General features: G+C 38.3%; 1 protein-coding gene across 3 annotated transcripts in view; it reads left to right on the plus strand.

Moving 5' to 3' along the window:
* The first annotated feature begins 9,951 nt into the window (after positions 1–9,951).
* Positions 9,952–22,774, plus strand: part of RAPGEF2 (Rap guanine nucleotide exchange factor 2) — a 127,489-nt gene continuing 114,666 nt past the window's right edge. For all 3 annotated transcript variants that reach the window (XM_041427894.1, XM_041427895.1, XM_041427896.1), the window contains exons 1-2: positions 9,952–10,035; positions 13,573–13,629. In XM_041427894.1, the coding sequence (XP_041283828.1) occupies positions 9,998–10,035; positions 13,573–13,629 (95 nt within the window). In that variant the 5' untranslated portion in view covers positions 9,952–9,997. The remainder of the gene's footprint in view (positions 10,036–13,572; positions 13,630–22,774) is intronic.

Raw genomic sequence — 22,774 nt, forward strand, 5'->3', positions numbered from 1 at the left:
TAGGAAGAGTTAAAAAACCCCTCAAAAATGCCAAAAGATAATAATTTGGAGTTATTAAATGCAATCTCTGTTTCAGAAAATACCTGAGCTAAGAAATAAATTCAGGCTTGATGTATATTCTGTGAAAAGTACTTTAGAACTTCAGTTAGTTATTTGTCTCCTTTACACAGAGGAGTAATGCCAGCTCTGGAAGGATGTGACCACCAGTAGCTTTTTTGAGATGAATTTTTGGGTGAAGAATGATTTGACATGCAAATATGTACTTCAGTATGATCATTTGCCTGATAGCCTGGGAATAATTTTCATGTGACCTACTGTTGATGCTTCGAGTAAGATTTATATCTCTTGGAAGCAATGCTGTGAAATATGTTGCAAATGTATCTGCTAACAAAGAAAAATAACATGACTCTTGGCTATCTTGTGTGTGTAACTTCTGGGAAAATTTTATCTGTCTAAATGAATTTAAATGCTTTCTTTAAAAGCATTAATGTAAAGCATGTATATTGGGATATAAACTTTTGAAATTGTGGTGTAATATTTTCTCCCTCTTCCTTACGATTTTATTGTATCTGCTTTTTTTATTCTTTTAAATTCATAAATATGAAGAAACGGAGCAACATTATTTCCCATTAAAAAACCGCCAAACTCTCAAAAGCAAAAATAAATAGTGCAATTTTCCTTCAGCAAATACTCATTGCCTCTGTGGCTGGAAAGGAGAACTTTATTTTTGTTTTGTTTGTTTTGTGTTTTTGCTTTGGTTGGTTGTAAGCCAGCAAAATAAAACTATTGTAAGCCAGCCACAGAAAACAAGTCACTGTATTTTCTGTTGATTATAGTACTACTGAGATATTTTCGTAGTAAGTTCTGGCAGAGCACAGCTCTCCACGCGTGCGGGTTCCTTTTGTTTCTGGATGTGGGTTGTCATGGCAATGAGCAGGGAGCTGCAGCCTGGAGCTCCTGGTTGCTTAAGCCCAGCTCAGTGGCAAAGATCTGTGACAGCTAACCTCTAGAGGAGTGGTCAGGGTCTCCCCTGGCATCTTGGGCTTCTAGAAGACTCCAGTTTACAAAGTGGAGGTGGCCCTGATGCCCTGGGTAGTTCTGAAAGGAGTGCATTGCTGGCTGGGTTGGGATTGAATTGTGCCTGGGAACTGATTTTTCTTGAGGAAGGTGGAACTTGTGTTTCTGGGTAGTTTTGGGGTTTCTTTGGTTTTAGTTGGTAAGGGAGAAAATGCACAAACCAGAGGGTGGGGTGTGAAGACATTCAGCACTTGGGACAGTGCTGAAACCCCCATTTCATTGCTGGGCTGCTCCTTCCCAACAGCACAGGAAGGTTTGTTCCAAGGACTTGTTTTAAAACCGAGGTATAATGCAGTTATGTCTAAGAAGTTGGATGAGTGTGAGAAGTTGGATGAGTGTGAGCAGTTGGGGCTGTTACAGCTTCAGATGCAGCCAGGTGATCACAGGTGATTGTGCAGAGGTGGCTTACTGGGTTACCCCTTCATCAGCTCAGGCGTGTTTCTACCTTATCCTGGTGCTGAATTTACAGTTTGTTCACAAGGGAAAGCTTAAAGTATTCACAGGAGCAATTACCACATATCAGTTGATGAAAGGCACCTCTTCTCTGTCACTGTGACATTTTTGATCATGATTTGGAATACCTGCCCCATCTAACACATCTGGTCCGCCATGTGTTCATCCACCATGAATACCAGTATGCTACGAAGTGTACATTGTTGGGATTTATGATCACAACACTTTTAATGATGCATTTGAAGAAGGAATACTGTGTAGATGTGGCTATGATGTTGAAGTACCGGGACCTAGGCTTTACAGAAACTTAATTTTTTTCATAAAATAGATTGCCCTTGCTCACTATAAGGGAGTTTGTATGACGGCTTCATCTAGGTCAAGTTTGTAGTGATGTGCTTCCTTCATGGTAAGTTGTTTACCTGGCTTAGATATTCCTAGGTTGTGTGAACTATAGTCCTTGTTATAGTCCATGGATATTAACCTGCCTGCTTTGAAACCTGTAGATTAATTAAGCACTCTTAAAAAGCCCCCCAAACCCACCACTAAAAGTATCTGAGAACTGTCGTATTTTCCGTTCCTGATTTTTAAATTTTTTTTTTAATTGGAAGCTGCCAATCATTATAGGACTGTATATTTGAATAAACTTACATAAAATTGGTCTTTGCTACAAGTAGTTGTTTAAAAATAAGTACCACCATGTTTGGTAGCTGATCTACTTGTTAGTGCAAAATTAATTTTTGTTAATGGGATACTGGGTGTTATTTCATATAGCTAATGAAAAATATGGGATAAATAACCCTATCTCGAAACAATTTAAACTCTCCTTAGCATTAAAAACCTCATCTGCAACAAAAGATGTGAATATTTGTGCAGCGAATGTGAAAGTGCATTTAGCAGCCTTAATACAAACTTCCAACTACTGGTAATAAATATATATTTTTAATGATGAATAGCTGAAGTGCCTTTTATAATTATGGACTATGCTGTCAGTAGGAATGATCTTTTGTGGTGGAACTGCTTTTCTTGCATTTGGACATGCGATCAACCTTTGGATTTCTGACTACAGAACTTGGGCTTTTGTGTTAAGCATTTAATCGTCTGACTTCTGAGAGTCCGGAAGGCAGAAAAGAAATGCACTGCACTACCCTGTAATTTCCTACCCTCATTAGTTTGCTCATGGACTTCGATGGCGTGGCAGGCTTTAATTTCCCGTCTACCCTTCCCATGTTCATCCCCCCATCGTATAGGATGATTATAATAATGAATGTCTTAATTTTTTTTTTCTTTGCTTTATTCTGCTGAAAGCTTTATGACCAGCAGGGTATGTTGAATCAATTGGACTACTCTTGAGTGTTAAAATTCTGTTAGTGTGGGTGGGTCGTTGAACCTTCCAACTCATTTTCTTCTTTCAATGAGAAGAAAAAAATTCTAAAATGCAAAAATGAGCATGTAATGAAATTGTCTTTTGAGAGAAACTCTTTAGAAAGAAAATAATTCACAAAAGAAATAATGTATCTTTGAAAGACAGAAAAGCTGATTTCAGTACCCTGCTGAAACATCATATTTCTCTGCAGTTGTTTTACTGTGATCCTACGATGTTTTTCCAGCATCTGACACTGAAGCAGTAATCCAGTTAAGCCTTTGGAAAAGCCTGGTGTGTTGTTCTGTATTGGGACTACTCCCAGGAAAATGGGATTTTGCCTTTTTCTTTATGGGGTTTTGGAGTTGCTCCTGATTAGCTTCATGCTTTAGTTCCAGATTGAAATTGCCTGTTCCTCTTGTTTCTATTCCAGTTTAAAAATTCCACTCAGAACAAATATCCCCACCCTCCCCATGGTGGAGTTAAAAATAACAATTTTTGTGTGTCAACAGCTCCTAAGATCAATACAATAGCTCTTTTCCACTGCTTAGAGGAGGTGAAGGCTTGGGTTGGCTGGATGGCCTGTAAGCTCCCTTCTGGTGAGGGCTGGTTACTGTGGAGTGATGTTTTGTCAGGAATTAACCAGGATATAATGCACAGTAGTTGAGATAAATGCATACAGGTTAAGATGGTAAGATTTTCCAGAACTTTCAGGTAAATTTACAAAATGTATATTCTTCTTTAAAACATGGCCCATGGAATCTCATTCATGTATGAATGAAATGAGGGCCATTAAACATATGCAATTTCACTTAAATATTTAATTTCTTCTTGCATAGCTGCCAATTCAGCATCAATAAATTATTTCCAATAACTTAGGCTTTAGTTTATTTTAAGCCACAGATCTTTATGTACAATAGTAAGAATGGCTTGCAGAGAAATGTAGCTTACAGTAAAGTTAAAAAGAAAAATTTATCTAAAATTGGTAGTATAATAGGTTGGATACTGGCAGGCTTCCCATGTGGCAGTGCCTCCACCTAAGTTCGAAGGTCCTGATGTTAAAAGAATGTTAAAAATTTGCAGACAGATACTTCTTTTTAATCTCTTTATGGCTCAGTGATAAGTGTACATACCTGGGCATGATCCTGCACAGCAGTTATGAGTGTGTTCAGGTTTTTTTCCACTGCTGGCACACTGGAGGTGAAGATGAAATATTCATCTTTATGTGTGCATGGCAGTGATCTTGGTATCAACAATACGGGATTTTTCTGTCACACCGTGGGAGTCAGTCTTTGTGGCTTGCTCCTGTGTTTTGCAGGTCAGTATTTGCAAGATGTGAGCTCATCCTTAGGTGAGTGTTTAGTCTCCCTCAGGTTTTGCCTGCAGAGGGAGGTTTGGCTGGGGTAGCTCATGTGTTCCCCCAGTCCCTGCCCTGCCTGCCCACCTGGCTGTCTCTGGAGGCAGTGACTTGTGTCAGCTCCTGAGCTGCTCTGGGTGACAGCCTGGCATTTCAGTGTGAGCCAGATGTGAGCAAACCTACGTGGGAGTGGCCACAGCTCTTCTGTGCACATGGAAGATTTTGTGTAGGCCAGATGGGATTGATGTTGCTGCGGTCCAGTCTCTTTCTTTTGGTGATGCTGGCACTGCTTTGGCCTTAGTGTGCCAGAACAGGCAGCCAGATGGGCCAGTGCTAAATCAAGCAGTAGAGGGGAGAAAAAAAAAAAAAAAGGAATGTAAGTGCTTGGTTATAGCTACCTTAGTGGCTGAGAGTCGTATGATTTCAGGTGCTGGGTGTGTGGAGGAAAGGGAAAAAGAGAGGATCCTACAACTACAATGAAAGAGAGGCAGGACTTCAGCAACCTGGGTTTGGACTGTGGCTTTGTTGCTCAATAAGAAGAAAAAACTTGGCACTGCTGCTCTTGTTAGTACATCACAATTTGGGAAGGTCCCAGTCTGAGCTAAAATAACTGTTCAGTCAGCCATATAGAAATGCCTCTCTTCCTGCCAGCAGTCTTATGCTCTGTTGAAACCCATCAAAGACTAAGAGGTCCCATCTCCCCAGGCTGCAGGAGGGTTGCCTCCACGGCCTCGACTGGAGCTTATGAGTCTCATGCTGCCAAGAGAGCAGCTCAAAGTTGGGTCCCTGTGAGCAGGTGCTCACCCTGCGGCCAGAGAGGTGGCAGGAATCAGCATGGAGGCACCAGGTGGGACCTCCTGTCTTCACAGCAGTGAAACCTGGGCTTGGGGTGAGGTCTGGAGGGGCCACATGTGATGGGGAGCGAGTGCACCCCCTCCCTCTGGAGCCTGCTTCTCCTGGTGGTTGGCTGAGTGTGAACTAAAGAGGGGTTATTTTTAAGAGATCACCCTTTCAAAATACATTGTACTCTCAGCGTGCAGATCTTTTTGAGCCTCAGGTGAATATTAGGTGCTTTGAAAAGTTGCTTTTTTTTCTATCCTTCAAGACCATGAATCAAGAAGTTAGCTTGTTTTCTATTTTTCCTTTTGGTTTGAAAGAAACCAAACTATTTTAAGATGAAAGCTGCTCTCTGCTTGTTTGCCACATCACAGAAACGAGTGAATTCTTACTTGGAGCGCAATGAATTTCTCAGGATTTTGCTTAACTGTGGCAAGGATGAATAGTTGACTTTGGCCTGTAGTTTCACACCTTAATGCAAACCAGGACTGAAAGCAGTGTAAGCTTGCAATTTTTAGAGGGGTTTAAGTTTTTCAGTCCAAAATAGCAAATTTTCACATCTTTATCATCTTAATAAAGAAAAAATTGTCTTCATTAAGCTATTATGAATTTGGGGCCAACATTCTGGTTTGAGTTTCTCTGGTTTGTGTAGCTGGCAAATATGATTGAAGCACAAATCAAATGGATAGAAAGTCTGGGCATAAACATAGACAGATTTTTATTAGAGTGGAGAGCAAAGGTAAGGTTGCAGACCAATATGTTTCTGCAGATCTAATTGAAGTTGAGCTGTGTTAAAACTTGAGTGTCTCTGTTTTGTTTCAAAGTACAGTCAGAACTTTAAAGTGATCCATCTGACACCCCAGAAACAAGTAAAGAAATAACACTGAATTAAACAAATTTTGTGATGCTTCCCACACAGCAACCCAAGCATATGACTTTGGCTGCAGCACAGATTTAAGTGTAGATTAGATTTCAGTCTTTTAGGTTTCATTTAAATAAAAACATGCTTTAAAAGCTGCACTAATTTGTGCTTTTTGGATTTAATTTTTGGGTTTGGAGATGATTTTTCAAGCTGTTGCCACAACCTTTGTGTAGCAAGATCAGCTGAGGCTTTGCATGGCTTTTGCCTTTTTTTTTTTTTTTTTTTCCCTAAATTTTTTTTTTTTTTTAAAATTCTGCTGGCTAGCTAAAACTAGGAAACAGAAAGCTGGTAGTTCCTCTGCTCTTTTGGGTAAGTAGTCCTTCCTGTAGCAGAGTATTTAACCAGTAGTAGTGGAGATGATTAGCTTTGCTCCTCTCGGCGTGTTCAAACTCTTACGAAGTGATGTTGGAAACAATGAAGGGAGCAGCTGGAGAGAATGACGTTCTCTGAATCGGTTTCGGTGGCTCGGGCTGCCCTCCGGTGGTTATTTGGGAACACGCCTTGTGAGAGCAGCATCTGTGCTGGTGTCTACTTCTGCATAGCCTGGGCATCAGCTGGAGCCGGCTTTCAGGGACACTGCGAACTGGCAGAAATGTTTGTCTAAGTCACAGCGGGCTTGCACCGAGCTGCTGCTTTAAGGGTTTTGCTGAACTCGTTGGCATAAATCATGTAGGCATGCCGTGTCCTTTAAAAACGGAGTTCTTTTCATGAGAAATTCAGTTTAGCTTTTGTCAAGTGTCTTGAATATCAAAATCAAAAAGTTTCGTACCTTAAATGCCTAAGTTTGTGTGTGTGTGTGTTATTTTTGTGAAATGGTTTTATTTCAAGCACTTGGAATCTGCTTAGGATATTGCAATACTTGGCACAGATGTTTCCAAAGGACTCTTGCATTCTGTCAATTCACTTTGAATTAAGAAGTTGAAACAGCTATTTGTGTTTGAGAATGAGTATTTTTGCCAAGTAAGCACAGTTTTTCCTGAGATAAATGGAAAACTGATGTGGCCTAACAACAATAACTTGACATTCTGATTTTATTTAATTTAAATTGCCTTCCCCCTCTTTAATGCTGCAGGCTGACTGGAAGTGTGCAGAGCCTACTGACCACGTATGAAAATATATTTACTTTTTTGACTCTACTGTAGTTTTTTATACTTTGCAGTATTATGGAGAACTTGATTGAAAGGAGTGTTGCTGGATTTTTGTTACTTCAATTTCAATGCCAAACTTTTGATGCTAGAGGGAGCTGTTTCCTGCCAGACGCCTCTGGAAAGATACCGCTTAAAGAATAGGCAGCAGCTCGCTTTGGCACTTGTCAGAATATTCAGTGCGTGGCAGCTGAGATGTTAGAATGTTTTCTTGCTGCCCTTTTTAAATTTTTTTTTTTCCCAAACTGAAAAAAGTCCCTCAACTTAGTTCTATCAGAGATGAAGTATTTTTAGCCAGCAACTATGATGGAAGCACAAGTAAAGCCTTCATTAATTGTGTTTTTTTTTTCCTCACTTCTCCCTTTTATTAGAGTTCTTTAGATTTTTTAAAAAAATATCTTTTATCCTTTTTTATTTTTTTTTAGTCCGCGACCTCCACGATCTGCAGTTCCTCATCTGGGGACCTATGGGATGTTGTATTTGCAAATATTTGACAAGTGTGCTTGTTTTTTGAAAGGGAATTACTTACTTGAAAAAAAAAAAAAAGAGTTTACTGAACATACCTTATTGCTTGTGAGATTGGTCAGAATTTAAGGCTGGGCTGGATGAGGCTTTGAACCACCTTATCTAGTGAAAGGAGACCCTGCCCATGGCAGGGGTGTTGGAATTATGATATTATGATCTTTTAACTTCCCTTTTGACCCAAACTGTTCTATGGCTCTATGACTCCCTTCCCTGATTTAGTGCATTCCCCCTGCACTGAGTCACTTCAGCTGCATTCCACCTGTGTTCTTCACTCCTTTGCAACATCTGTAGGGTTGGTCACTAGGTTTGTGTCACCCGTCAGTCTTGAAAGCCACATGCCCATGGGTCCACTCCTGGGTCTGTAAGCTAGCATCCTTAATGGTTCTCTCTTTTCTGTGAGTACTTTACAGCAGATAGTCTCTGCCACTCCAGAGAAAGATGGTGGCAGAAAGTGACTCCCCTTTTTCCTCTGCTTGTTGTTAGAGAGCCTTGCTGGAAATAATTTAGAGCAGCACTTTCTGGCCAGGCTCTTTTCCATGTAAGATGCTGCTAGGAGCATCTGATCCTCAGTGGGCCCCTCGCAGCTTCCCATGGCAGCTGCTGGCTTGTGCCGTGGAGTGTCTGGATGAGCAGCAGCGGTGCCTGGCTGGCATCTCAGCCTGCCGCCAGCACAGGGCTCCCGGGAGCCCCTGCTCACCTCCAGCCTGGCTGGCCAGGGAGCAGGGCGCTGACTGCAGCACACATCTTTTCACACACTTCTGTTTGTAGGGAAAAAAAAGCAAAAAGGTGAGCACTGCTGTGTTTTCAGAGCCTTGTATGTACAGAGCCCTCCATCCCAATTACTTTTGTCTTTGATGTGCCCTCTGCTGTTCACAGGACCAAAGCCTCTAGAGGGCAAGGGAACAGAAGGGCCAAAACTGAAGTGAAATTGCAGCACTTTGGCTTGTGTGTTTCTTCTGCTTTTTCAAATGGAACATTTGCCTTTTCCGCTGTGAGAAAGACATTCTTTCTGTTACAGAGTGAGAGAAATCTATCTAGCCTGAGCCACTGAATGTAACTCCTGGTATCTTTTCTGATGTACCATGGTTTTAACAAGTACAGCATGTTTCTACACTTAATGTATTTAACGGGATTTTCTTTTTCTTTCTTAAATTCAAGTTCTCTCTGCGACGTCAATTCTGTGTCTTTGCCCAAAGAACAGAATTCTTTCATTGTGTCTGAAAAAGTATCTCTGTACTTTTTAGGCAATTTTAAGTTCACAGATATTTTGCAGTGATCAAATCTTCCATAAATTTCTAGCTTTGATATATTCCATTGCTTGAAAAACATCTTCTCACAGTAGAGAGAGTTGTGTTGGTGTTAGTTTATTCTAAACTTTGCCTCAGTTAGTGGTTGAGGACTGTTGCTCTGATTTTTAATGAATTATGGATCATACTTTGTCTCTCAACTAACAAGTTTCAAAATAAGAAAAAGGGTGATGAAACAGCATGAAATCCATGAGCCAAAGTTAAGTCACTCTAAGTAGAGGTTGTTGGCTTCACTGAAACTTTCTCTTAAATGTAGTAGCTATTTTAAGTATAACTTGAGCAAAGCCTCTAGCCTGGCATTAGTGTTTCCACATTTGCATTTTAGGATGTTTAAGTCTTGGATGTTATTTTTATGTCTTTGTTAATGTTTTGTTAGCTGGATATTGGAGGTCCACAATGGTTGAATATAAAACTTCACCATATTATTATTAGGATCATGTTTGGTTTTTCTTATTTTCTCATGTCAGTAATTTTCTGTTCATTCCAGCTTTTTTTTTCTCATTTTAGATTGTAGATTATCTTCTGTTTGAAGAGGATACAATTTTAGAAATATCTCTGTACAATGGAGTATTTTGTTAGACTCTGTTGTACTTTTTTTCTTTTCCCTTGAACATGAAAAAACCTGATTTCTTATGACCTTGCTTTACAAAGTAAATGAAAGTTTTGGGAATCTTGGCTTTGGAAAGCAGGACTGTGACGGTTGTAAAATACTTCACTGTAATTCTGGACTGGGCTTGTTTCCTGCACATAGAGTAATGGCAGCAAAAGCAGAAAGATTTCTGTATTTCATGTGGACATGCTATCATTCTTCCTCCTGTGAGGTTCCAGATTATAATCAAAGGTTTTCTTGTAGTTTGCCTTTAATCTCCTGGAAGTATCCCTACTATCCCTGTTAAAAGAGCTTTGGATGTTTTTAAAACCATTATTTTACCAGGTTGTATCAAACTGAGAATACTAAAAATGTTTTCCTTATTTTTGTAGGACTTGGAGATTGTGTATTCATATTTACATGGAATGGAAGCATTGTCTAATCTGAGAGAGCATCAGCTAAGGTATGATATTGTGTCATTAAAAACCATATATGTTAATGCACTAACAAGGCAAAGGAACAGTAATTTTGGTAACCTTATACTACTCTTGTGTACCCTACCTCAAACTGCCTATCACTGCCTTCTTTTCTTCCCTTCTTTATTTTTCTAACGCTTCCTCCTTGGATGTTTGCACAGCATATCTCTATTTGTTCCATCCTGTTTCTATCTGTTATGGATGCATTTGTTTTCTTTTCAAACTTTTGGACTAGAAATAAATGCTTTACATTTACATACAGAGTACAAGCCCATATATTGATGAAATCATTTATGTAATATAGTAGTCATGAGAGCAGAGTCTGTTTGTCAGCTTCTGTTTCAGTTTGTGCTTGCTTTTGTGTGGAAATTTTAGACTCATTATGTACAACACATGCAAATAATATTTAGTAAAGATATTTGATAAATGTCATCCACACTTTTTATTAAAATGCTTCATGAAGCAAGTTAATTCAAGTAAAATCTTTCCCGAGAGCTTCCTATTTTTTTTTTTTTAAAGACTTGTGTTTGTTTGATTTTTAAGTAATTGTTGCAGTTGTCCTCCCACAAGCATCTTACAGCAGAGGTTTCTAAGGGTATTTGGGAATCAGTGTGAGGCTGGCAGCTACAAAAGGAGGCCAGCACATCTCCTGTATGCCCTGTGGGGAGAGAGGGTGAATTACTGCTGTTTTATATCCTGAGCTTTGCCAACATTTGCCACATCTGAAGATGCTGAAGCAACTCTGAGTTGATTAATGCTGGTTTAAGTTCTAATTTCTGGCCTCTTGCTTCGTCATTCTGTGGGAGTCCACATTCACAAGCCAATATTCTGTAATTTTGAGAAAATAAAAGGCAGGGTTTTCTTTCTTTCAAAGTGCTCAAGACACATTTTGCAATGTGACTGTTAACTTCAAAGTCATCTCTGTAATTACTTTTGCTCTGGAAGAAGGTCATGGTTACATTGAGTTGAAGTATTTTGTGTTATGTTGTTATTTGCAATACTTCTAGCACGTGAAGTTTTGCATAGCTGGAGTTAAACTGATGTTAACTTGTTTACAAAGATCAAAGTGTGCACATATGGTTGTGTGGTATGTTGATGTGTGCTTCTTGGCTTCCTGTGCAGCATGAGGTTCTTGTTGAGGAATGTGTGGAACTCGCTCTCCCAGCATAGCGAATTCCTCAAAGAGAGCTTCTGTTTACAGTACCATACATGGAAAAGGCCGGGCTCCCAGCAGATGTTGGGCTGAAAGCTTTTATAGTATCCTTTAGGATACAACTCTTCTTGTGGCAGTGGAATGCCACAGAAACCTCTGAGATTCATTAAAACTGAATGTATTCAATGTAGCCCCTAGTAGTGAATAACTTACCATATGGCTTGCTGGTGATCTCATCTGTAATTTATTACATTTGTAATAAAGATCATGTTTGAGTGATTGAGCAAAAAACTGGACACCAGTATTGATCAGAACTAATTCAATTTTTCAAAGAGGAAGCAATCTAGTTTGTACAACTTGGTGACTAATTTCTAACTGTTCCACTGTAACACAAAAATTGAAACACTTGGCTACCTTCTGTAAGAGGCATTTTCTCCCCTTTTGCTGTCCTAATAATGGGACCAAAATGCTGTAAAACTCAGTGCCAGTGGTGAACTTAACGTGACTTTATCAAGAATGTGCTTCCTTCTATCCCAATTCAGAGAGGAACAAAACTTGCTTGTTAAAGTGATTCTGTTTCCTTTGACTCCTGCTCTTATGTGGCACATTGCCCAGCATCGTTCCAGACCAGTAGGGCACAGACTATCCTTGAGCAGTATTTAAATTTTTAAATCTGACTCCTAGCAATGGCTTCTCTTCTAGTATCCTCTCACCAGTGACTTCATGTCTGTGCTTCCCTTCCCTCTCAAAACAGGATCAGAGAGGAAAGATAAAAACCCAGGAGGCAGAAGCAGCCAGTAGCTTTCCAGTGTCTGTAAAAGATTTTAACAAGACCCAATTTTATGATGGAGAGAAGTGATGAAAAAAGTGATGAAAGAAGAGATGAAAAAAGATGGTTCTGTGGTTAAAAGTTTTTTGTTGTGCCAGGATGGAAAAAGATTGAAATTGATATGTAATACATAATGCTTAATTTCATACAATGGAGACTTTTTTTTTTCAGTGAGAAAAGTTCTCACAGATGGTCCAAAGTGTAGATCTAAAATACCAGGGTGTGGGAAAGGCTGTGACAGTAAAACTTGATTCTTAATTTTTATATCTTTCTGCAAACAGAATTAAGATCTCAATTTTCTATTAACAATTTATGAATAGTCACGATACCACTGTAAGCCTGCCAGTTCTGAACAGAAGGAGCATTATTTCTTAGTGGGCTGAAGTAATAAGTAAAATCCTGTGAGATGAATGCTAAGGTGACTTTTGTAGCAGTCTGTTGACTATTGAAATGAATTATCTAGGAAATGGCAATTGATTGTTATGTCAAACTCAGACCAACTCTTACAAGTCTCAAATAAACTTTTTGGAGACTTTTTGCCTGAGTAGCAATTCTTGAGTGCTTTTGCCTGCTTATGATATTATTGCTGGCAGCTGGTCATTGATACACCAAGATTCTGATGATGGATTATGTGAGGAAAGAGAATTTATTTCCAGAATTTAAATATAGTTCCTTATTTGAATTTTCTCATGAGCCTCTTAGGTAAATCTCTGTCTGACTGTCAAATAGCCTTGGGGTTTGCAGTCTGCTTCAGAGCTATGGAAAGGCCAGGGGAGGCAGTGGGATTTGTTTTGTTCCCACCCCCCCCAGTAATTCACAGGGCTATTTCCTTAAGGCAGTAGACAGAAATGGCATTGTGATTTTTCTACATCAAGTTAACATTGCATTTCCTAGTACGTGGTGAGTTCTATTATAGTTGCTCTCTATTATGCCACATTTGTCAGGCAGACGGTGAATACAAAAGCACTTTAATCCTTCCCTCTAGACAGAGGATTTTCCTGCAGGAAATTCTCTCCACTTTGAACCCTCTGGGATTTTAGCATTAAAATCTCATGGTAATTTTCAAGTTGCTGAATTTTAGCAAAATGAGAAGCATTGATTTACCAGGCAACACAATTTCTTGTTTTACCTATTGGGCCTAACTTGAAAAAGAGAGCAGTTTTTATATTATATCTCTGATTAGTGACGCACATAGTATATTTCCAACCATTTCTAAAATTCAGAATTGTTTTTATAAAGCTACTTTTATCACATCACTATGGAAAATGAGATAAATATAATTTTTCCTTATTTTTATAGATTTTTTTATGGGAACAGCTACATCTAGTGTCCTAAATCAAATCTGATCTTGGATGAACAAATAATTTAAATGCTTAGATTTTACAATTTGTTCTCTTGAGTTATGAGTCCTCTTGGATTTAAATTACTGGTTGATTTCTGTAAGTGCTGGAGTTACCTGTAGAAATGCTGAATAACTTTAGAAAGTGAAGTCTTTGTGACACTGATAGGAATCATAACTAAAATTGACTTCTTCTCTTTCAGACTGATGTGTGAAACTGTTAGATATGAAAGGCATGAAGCAAATGAAGTTCTGTACTAGTAAGTATTTCTGCTTCCTCTTGTATGATGTTGAAAGAATTAATTCATATTAAAGTGAGTTTTGAGGGCTGTTTAATGCCAAAATTCCTCGCCTAGCGTGCACAGTCTGTAAATGTAAATGATTCACTTCATTTCCATCATCAAACACCAGAGAAATTTGCTGGTGCCAGGGAGAGAGCTAACAGTGGCTCTTGCTTGGTGATGCATGTTGTATTAAATTTATATAAAATTAATATATGGATGTGGGATTGTCATTTAGTCTTACTTCAGTTTTGTGAAAGTAGTAGTGATCAGCTTTTCATGCCAGTGGTGCCAGATTGACAAATCTAATGTGGTTTATAATTAGCAGGGATGTGCTCTAGTGTCAACTCAGATTTACAGTAGAGAGCTCAGAATTGTAATTGCTTCATTTACGGAACCAATTTATTGAAACAAATTGTTTATCAGATTCTTACTTGCTGCCCCTAACCCAGACTCTAAATGCATATTTTTCTAAGTTGTCTGGCATTATTTGAACATGTAAGTATACAAAGAATACACTTCTATGCCTTCTTTTGTACTTGTGGAATTTCTCCTAGAGGGAGCATCAGGAGGAAGATGAGATTGAGTAAACTCAAATGGTGGACCTTGACCATTCAGCAAAGTTAAATCAAGGTCTAATGAAACCCAGTAATGTTGTATATGGGAAATACGCAAGGTCAAAATCTATAAGTGCATAGATAAAATCTATAATTGTGGATAGATAATTTTAATTAGACCAATACAATCTTTTTTTCATTTTACACTAATTTGCAAGGGACCATTGTGCTGGTGATTTGTCCTTTTCTAGGCAGTTGGTTCACGTCTCCTATGTAACAGAGTTTTTGTTTAGACCCAGTATTTTGGTCATTCTAAGCACTGACTTAAATTTTAACTATATGCTGAATGAATCCATACTGCTACCTAACCATATACTCAATGCAGGCAAAAATTACAGGAAACGTGTGCCTGAGAAAATACAATTCACAAACAGGAGACTGTGAAATCTGGGTTCACTGGAAGTGCATTTTGCGGTTCTTTTGCACTGATTTCCTTTGTCACTCCTTTCATGTGACTTCATCTTCACTGTGGTTGTTTGCCTGTCATTCCTATTTAGTTGCTTCTTGACATTCTTTCCCCATGATTTATTCAAAAGATTTAATGGGCAGTTTGGCAGTTTCTGGATATAGATGCTAATGCAAAATGTGCTTGCTCTAGCATTTCACATCTCTGATGTAATGTTTAATGGGCTAAACATGAAAGTTAAGAATTAATATTCTTTTTAAAGAAAAAGAAAAAATCCATATTTTGAAACTAAAAATATATGTTCTATTACTCTGAGCTGTATCTTTACATTCTTTTAATGAATATTTTGAGATCTACTTAGTAAGGAAATCCCATGAAACCTGCAGTCTAATTTCAGTGTTCTATTTTTAGGGTAATGAACTTGGAGGGATCCTTATTTTTGTTTCACAAATTCAGCCTATGTGTTGCAGATGTACTCTCCTGAAAAAACAGAATTTCAGTTTTGCTATGTACGTGTTTGGAAAAATTCTTTGAGTACTACAGGAGAGGAGCAAAGTGATAGCCAGGCTAGGATTGATCCACTCAGTTATGAGCTGTAGGAAATCAGCTTGGAACATGCAACCTGGTTACTTTTTACTGAACTTACCAGAGTTATCACTTGACGCTCTCATTTTTATCATGAAGGCTAAGGTATTAAAAGAGCATCAGATTTTAACATTTTAGATTGTTTTTTAACTTAAAACTTCTTCCCCCTGCCCCTGATGGTATATTTACATTGAAATCTGAACTTGGGTGCTATACCTATTAAAATAGCTGCAACTGTTGGAGCTGTTAATTGACCTGTGTGTTTGACCTCCCTGAGGCAAAACTTAATGTCTCGGGGCAGAAAAGCTAAATCTTTATCCCTAAATGCTAATGGGTAGACTAATGCAGTTGCTCTGTTTATTTGATCACAAATTTTGCATTGTGAAAACTGTGTGTCTGTCTGCTTTGTCAGTGGTATCTATAAAAAAGTAAATTTCTGTTGGGTGTATGCAATGCTGAAAATAATTATGTGCATTTCTTACAAGCACAACAGTTATTTTATTCTACATTAAAAAAACAAAAAATAAGTTGTTAATTTTCATAGTAGCTCTATAGATTTTTTTTCTATGACCAAAGGGATAAAAAGATGCACGATGCTTAAAATTGGCTCATCTCATCTGCATTTACTTTACTATCAGCAGGTGTACAGGGTAGTGACAAATTCTCAAAGCCTACGGCCATCTCACTGTTTAAATGGAAACTGGGTTATCAGGAGTGGCAGTTCAGCTTCAGTTATTCTTCATTTGCCAGTCATTCTACTCCTTTCATTTGATGGGAAGTTAATGACAAAAGGGCTTAAAACCCGCAAAGCAAGACTTCAGAACTGGGGCTTACTTGACGTGCATGTTTGTTTTGGGTTTTTTTTAACTTCTACCTTTATTCAAATCTACTTAGATATCCCATTAAAAAGATACTTATTTTGGTCACTTAATATATGTTTCATCAGTAGTCCAAAGGAAAAAATGTTCTGTTTTCATATCTGCATGATAGTAATTCTTGATGTCTCCAACAGTGAGCTTCCAATTAGCATTTTCTTTAGAAAACAAAGTTCTAGCAGACTTGTAGAGGGTGTTTATACCTGTTTAAAGTTCAACAAAATTTTTCAGATCAAAATTGAATTTTGTGCTATGATGACAGAGGATTCTTTGGCAACAAGTGCTTTGGATGTAAGCAAACGAGCATGTGTCTAATGAAACAAGCACCTCTTTTTCCTCCTCATTAGGCCTGTAGAGGGCCGTGTGTGTTTCTCAGCCATGCTGTTTGATATTTCTGCGTGTATGCATCAGTGGTGTTTGGGTTACTCTTTCTGTAAGGAAATCTTGTATATTTCTAAGCTTCCCTTATTTTCTTCACTAAGAATATTGCTTTGGCAGAAAATATGGTAAGGTTTGCTGACCTGCAGTCTAAAGGAGTTCAGTAACAAAACCTGATGTTTCTGAACTGCCAGGCTGTAGCACAACACAGTTTTGTGATTAAATTTCCTGTAGTTTGAGCAATTTAAGCTGGCACTAACTTAGTTACTGCTTGTATTGTTTTAAAAAATTTGAAGGAAACCCCAGTCCAGGTTATTGTGAAGTGTGTTTTTTTAAGAGATCCTTCAAATGAAGACCTGATAGGATATATTCTCTACCTCCCACATGTCCCTGCTGAGAAGATTTCATTTTTGATTAGAGTTCTTAACAGTTGACTGCTTAGTAACTGGTTGTGATGGTGGTGGTTCTTAAAAAAGGACAAGTGTTTAAAAAAGAGTAGTTATCTCTTGGACATCTTGAACTGAATTTTAGTGTTAACGTCTCTGGCTGGAAAAAGCTCTTGTCTCATGCCAAAATGTTTGTGTGCTTTTACGTAATTCAGTTTGCAGCCTTTAATAAAATTCAGCGTGGAGAAAGACAAGTAGAAGTTGTATATATAAAGAGATTGGAGGGAAAAAATGTTGCATGTAAAACGCAGTTATTACTACAGAGAATGTTCACAGCTGAAATGAGAAATAGCAAGCTGATTAGTTTCTAAGTTACTGACAGTGTAAGGCAGGTGTGAGACAAAAAACTGTACAACTACATTGTATCTTGATTTTTTCCTCATTCCCAATTTGTCATGCAGTCTGGAATGAAAAACATCTACTTGTATTAAGACTGTAGTGCTTGTATGGTGGTGGAATGGGGAGGGGAAAAGGGGATGAGAAGTGGAGAAGGCCGTAAAAAAGATAAAGATACGTAATTTCAGCTGATTGTTTTTTGAAATTTCCATGATTAGAACTAAATTCTCAAGTCTATTAGCAGTAATATCACCATGCAGCCTTAGCCAAGTTTTCTGAATTATATCACCATGGCAAATCTCAAGACCCAAACACGCTGGTGTTGGGCTAGTCATGCACCCTTCTCCAGAACTGGCTTGGCCCAGTCATCAAATCCTGAAACAAAGGAGCACAACTTGGTAGCTACTCAAACATTGATTGTTTTCTTAGATGAAAATGTTAGTGTTTTTCATGAGGTAGAGCAGAATGTCTCAAAAATGCTGCAGGGCAGTAGTTCTGTGCAAGGACAGGTGAGAAATAGATCTGTGAGTAGTCTTTCTAAGAGTAGGAATCCAAGAGTCACGCTTTTAAGTCCTACAATAAAAGCAACATTTATCAAATTCACGGTTCTTTCACGGTAACATATTGCCCTGAAGACTCTCAGGAGGACAGAAGCAGTGCATGTAAACCAACACAAATTTATGCCAAAGTTGCTGTACGTTTCTGCATAGCCTGACTTGAAGAGTGAGAAAAATGAGCTAAAACTATCTTCTTTAGTTATTCACACACACACACACACACACTGAGAGAATATATTCTGAGTTGGAAGGGTCTCACAAGGATTGTCATATCCATCTCTTAAGTGAATGGCCCAGACAGGGATCAAAACCACGACCTTAGCATCATTAGCACTCTGCTCTAGTGTCTCGGTTTGAAAAGACAGGTGTCTGCTAAGGAAGGCAGGAGCCTCCCCTGAACTGGAAACTGTGAACCACCTCCCTCCTAATTGTTATAAATTTGACATTAAGGGGGTTCTCAGGCAAAGATATGGGAGCAGGAATAACAGTTCTTTATTAGGGAAGAAAATAAAATAAACAAGGCAGTAATACAAAACAACACTGACAGAGTCGGAACATGACCTGACACCCTGTTGGTCAGGGGGCTGGTAGCAGTCCAATTGGAATTTTGGGTGCAGTCCTCCTGCAGTGGCAGGTGTGGTTTTGTTGAAGCAGTGATCCTTTAAAAGGGTTTAGTCTTCTTCTGAAGATGCAGTGGAAAAGGCAGCTGCTCCTCTGGAAATCCAGTGGAGAATGCTGTCCTTGTGTCCCCAAATCTCAGATTATATCCAGTTAGGAATGCTTGGCTCTGTCCCCTGGGTGGAGCATCTCACAATGGGATGCTGTAATTTTTATCAGTCATGCAGTGACACGCAGTGGCCCATTAACAGAAGATATCTGCTGGAGGGAGGATTGATTTGTGGAAGAGGTAAAGAAATCTGCCCAATTAACACAAGATAACTGCCATACCTCTAACAGATGGCAAATACACACATTACCTTGCAATCTAGGGCATCCACCCAACTGAAATAATCTCTGAGTCTCATGATTTTTAAACAGAAGAACACTGCTGTTCCCACCTTACTGAAATTTTGTTAAGATGGGGTGCTTTTATAGATGCAATGGATGTGGTCTACAGCTGTATATGTTTGTATCTTACAGATAACTTAAGAAAACTTAAGTCCTAAAAGACTACAGAAAGGAATTGCTAGGGAATCTCCCAAGTAAAAACTGATAAGGGGAACTGGCCTCAAGTTGTGCTGGGGAGGCTTAGATTGGATATCAAAAAAGATTTCTTTACAGAAATGGTTGTCAGGCATTGGCACAGTCTGCCCAGGGAAGTGGTTGAGTTACCATCCCTGGGGGTACTTAAAAGATGTAGCCATGGTGCTTGGGGACATGGCTTTTGTGGTGAGCACAGCAGTGGTGGGTTAGTGATTGGGCTTCATGATTGTAAAGATCTTTTCCAGCCTAAATGATTCTATGATCTCTGGGTCAGTATCGGAATTTTCAGGTAGATCTCTGCAGGCAATACATGTATTCATTCATGCTTCTTCTGCATCCATAGGTTTCTGTGGAAGTTCTGCAGCAGGGCTGGCCTCTTCTGATTTTTGTCATGAAAATATTCCTAAAGGTGTATTGTGCCTTCTGATATTTGGGCAGTTGCCAAGATATCATTGGGATACTGCCAGTTCTGCACTGCACTAAATCAGGAACCTGATTCATGTGTTGTGTTGTGGATACATTTTGTGTGGGGAATTTTTTAGGCAATGTCTATCATTAAAATAAACACATTCAAGGACTTGGCAGTTGTCTCTGTATAAACAGACACTGAATCAAGGCTTCTTAATAGTGTCAGTGATCAATGTTACAGTTTGTTGGCTTTGCACAGCCAGTTCCAAATTTGTGTTATTGTTTGACCTGATTTTGAGACTTCCTTGAATGATGACTGAAGTATTGTTTTTGCACCTTCTTTACTGTAAATGCTTCACTGAGAGCTGTCATATTTTTGTTGTAATTCTGAGAACTTCGAGGCACTCAAAGCTTTGGTTTTGGAGACACATTAGGAAGTTGTAAGATGTAAGAAGGATTTGTCTGTGTTGCCTTCAGAGTGTTTTGGGTGCAAGATCATTTTATTGTACTGCTTCTGTAATTGTTTTCTGGTGATTTAGGAGACTGTAATTTTTGTTTTGAATTTTTCTTCTGATATGAAGGGGTAATTCACTGTACAAGTTTAATATCAAAACTTCAATGACAATAGGTCAATTAGCTTGTGTGCATATATTTGTATAATGTATTTATTAATTGCATGTTTAATCCACTGTTTTAGATTGACAGGCATTACTGACACTCTGTAATAATCTCGAATTTGACCAAAATTCATGTTTTATTTCACTGATTTTATTTCAGAAGTGAAAAAAACGTATAAATAGCTTAAATGCTCTAAAGAAAAACATACTTCTGATTTTTTTTTTTTCATTAATACTGAGGAATTGTTTCCTGTAGTTCATTCTTCTGCATTTTCCATTGTTGCTACCAGGAGTCAAGACACCAGTTTTCATCGTGTCCATCTTGGACACAAGATGAAATATATATTATATAATAATATAAAATATAATCTTGGACATAGGTTGAAACATGCACACTGTTTAGTGAAAATCAGAAGTTCAAAATTCTGAGTTATCAGTTTTGTTACTGAATATATTTTAACTCTGTCTTTAATTTATTCTTATTTCTAATCTTCACTCTAAATATAACTTCAGTGTGTTCATATAAGAAGAGAAGTATTTGAAAATTGTGTGTGGCTGATGCATCAAGTACCAATGTCTTTTACTTTTGTGTTTGGAATATACCTCTTAATGTGATCAAGAGCATCTGAAATGCTCTTGCAGATGTCAGGTAACTGCTTAACTGGCTTAATGAGGAGGATTAGAGGCAGTGCTGACGGTGTTAGTAAGCAGTTTTCTGGTTACTCTGTGTTTGAACACTGCAGTGCTAGTAGGCAGGATCTTCAGGCAATGAGATGTCTACCTGAGAGAATTCTTCAACTTAGACGTGTTTGACATCCTGAGGTATCTCAAGGCTAATGTCTAATTCTGGAAATGATTATTCAGTTAAAACAATAAACTACCTATAGCATAGAGAGGATAACCAAAATGAGCAAAGAGAAACAGACAGATTAATCTGCTGGAACAAGATCCTATGGAGCATGAGCTTGCAGAGCAAAGTTCTTTGGGAATTCTTCCTGTGTAGTGCCTAAATGTCTTAAAGAGCTCCCAGTTCTGACATGTCAGATTTCCATTATTTCTGCATCTCTCAAGTGGAGACCTGGAAACATGAGCAATGTCTTTGGAATTACTCTGCTTACTTTCTGGAGTTTATTCTACTTTGAACAGCCTGAGTATGATTACATGAAAATGTAATAGTAGGTGCACCTCAGTTTGTAAGTTATCAAAACAATTACAAGTGTTATAGATTGTAGGATGATGGTATTATATCTAGTTTAAATCTAAGTATTGAATGAATCATCTAGTGGTTGGAATTTTAAAGAATTATTGTCTCCATAAATCAAACTAGCTTTTTCACAACCAAGAAATTGTTCTTGCTGAATTCATGACCTTTTTATGGCATAGCTTGAAAATAGCTCTGAATGGAAGGAAATTCTGGATGTTGAAGATGACTTAAGTTGGGGGTCCTTCCAGCATCTGGAGTTGCTGGAAGTCCAGTGGTGGAGGGACAATGACTCCTTTGTTGCTTAGGTCTCAGGATAGACACAAGAGTAAGAGGAATATTAAGCAGCAATTATATGGAAGTAATTTTCATGCTTGTTTCCACTGAGACCTGCATGCTACTTAGCTTTTTTCATATGCTGTTTTAAAGGCTGAGAAGCCAATGTCCAGAAGGTAGGCAGAAAAGGATTTTTGTTTAGCATGTACTTCTAAGTCCAGGTAGTGAATTTTGCACTGAAGCAATGTCTTATTGGCAGAATTAAAGCATGTTTGACAGCAGTCATCACAAAGACCTGCAAATTCTTGCCACTGTACATACTTGTGATGTTCATTATCTCAGTTGAACCTGAGTGAGTAAGCATGTGCTTAATATGATTGGTTATTCCACAGGTTTTAGTAGTGCTGTGTCTCATGTTGATGGAGAATGAGAATTAAATGGATTGCTGTTTTTAAAATCTAGCTATTTCTAAAGAAGTATTAAAGAAAAGTGATGCATCAGGACCTGTTAGGATAGAGGAAGACACTACAAATGGTGTAGCTATTTGAGATTTATTCAGCCTTTCAAGGGGTTGATTTATATATTTATTGTAGTTTAATATTTTGGAAGGTTTTTCAGCACCTTAAGTAATCAGGAAATCTGAAAGCTAAAATTGGAACACCTATGCTACTGTAGACAGATGCATTACAGAATTGATATGTGTGGTGGACATGTTTTCTTGTGAAGAATTTCTTTGATATGCCATTAATATATAATTCAGATGTATAGTTGCAAGCATGCAAGTGCTGCTGATTGCTTTATATAGAAATAAAATATTTTTAATTAGAAAATAAAGCTTTAGTTTTAAGTAGTGTATATGTAGCTACTTGCTGGTCTGGTAATAAGAAGCTGCCCCTTCTTGGGGCATAAATAGATCATAGCATGAATACAAGTGCTGGAGACTGTGAGAAAGCCTGCAAACTTCTTGGATTTTGTCAGTCTGGAGATTTATAAGCACTTCTTGATTTTTGAACTTTGAGTGCCTCTGAGGTCTCAGAGAAAACAGTCATATGCTAGAAAATGTGAAAGCCTCAGTCTGAAAATCCTGTCTAAACTCATCAGTGCTGACAACCCAATGATGTCATAGGCCATTGCATAATGACACAATTGAAGTTTCCAGACAGAACAGTTAGTGTCAGCTATGAAGTTTCTTTGCATAGTTCTGTCTTCAGTTTTTTGT

Source organism: Onychostruthus taczanowskii, unplaced genomic scaffold (assembly GCF_017590055.1).
Source record: "Onychostruthus taczanowskii isolate IOZ18803 unplaced genomic scaffold, ASM1759005v1 scaffold12, whole genome shotgun sequence".
In the NCBI taxonomy this organism is placed as follows: Eukaryota; Metazoa; Chordata; class Aves; order Passeriformes; family Passeridae; genus Onychostruthus; species Onychostruthus taczanowskii.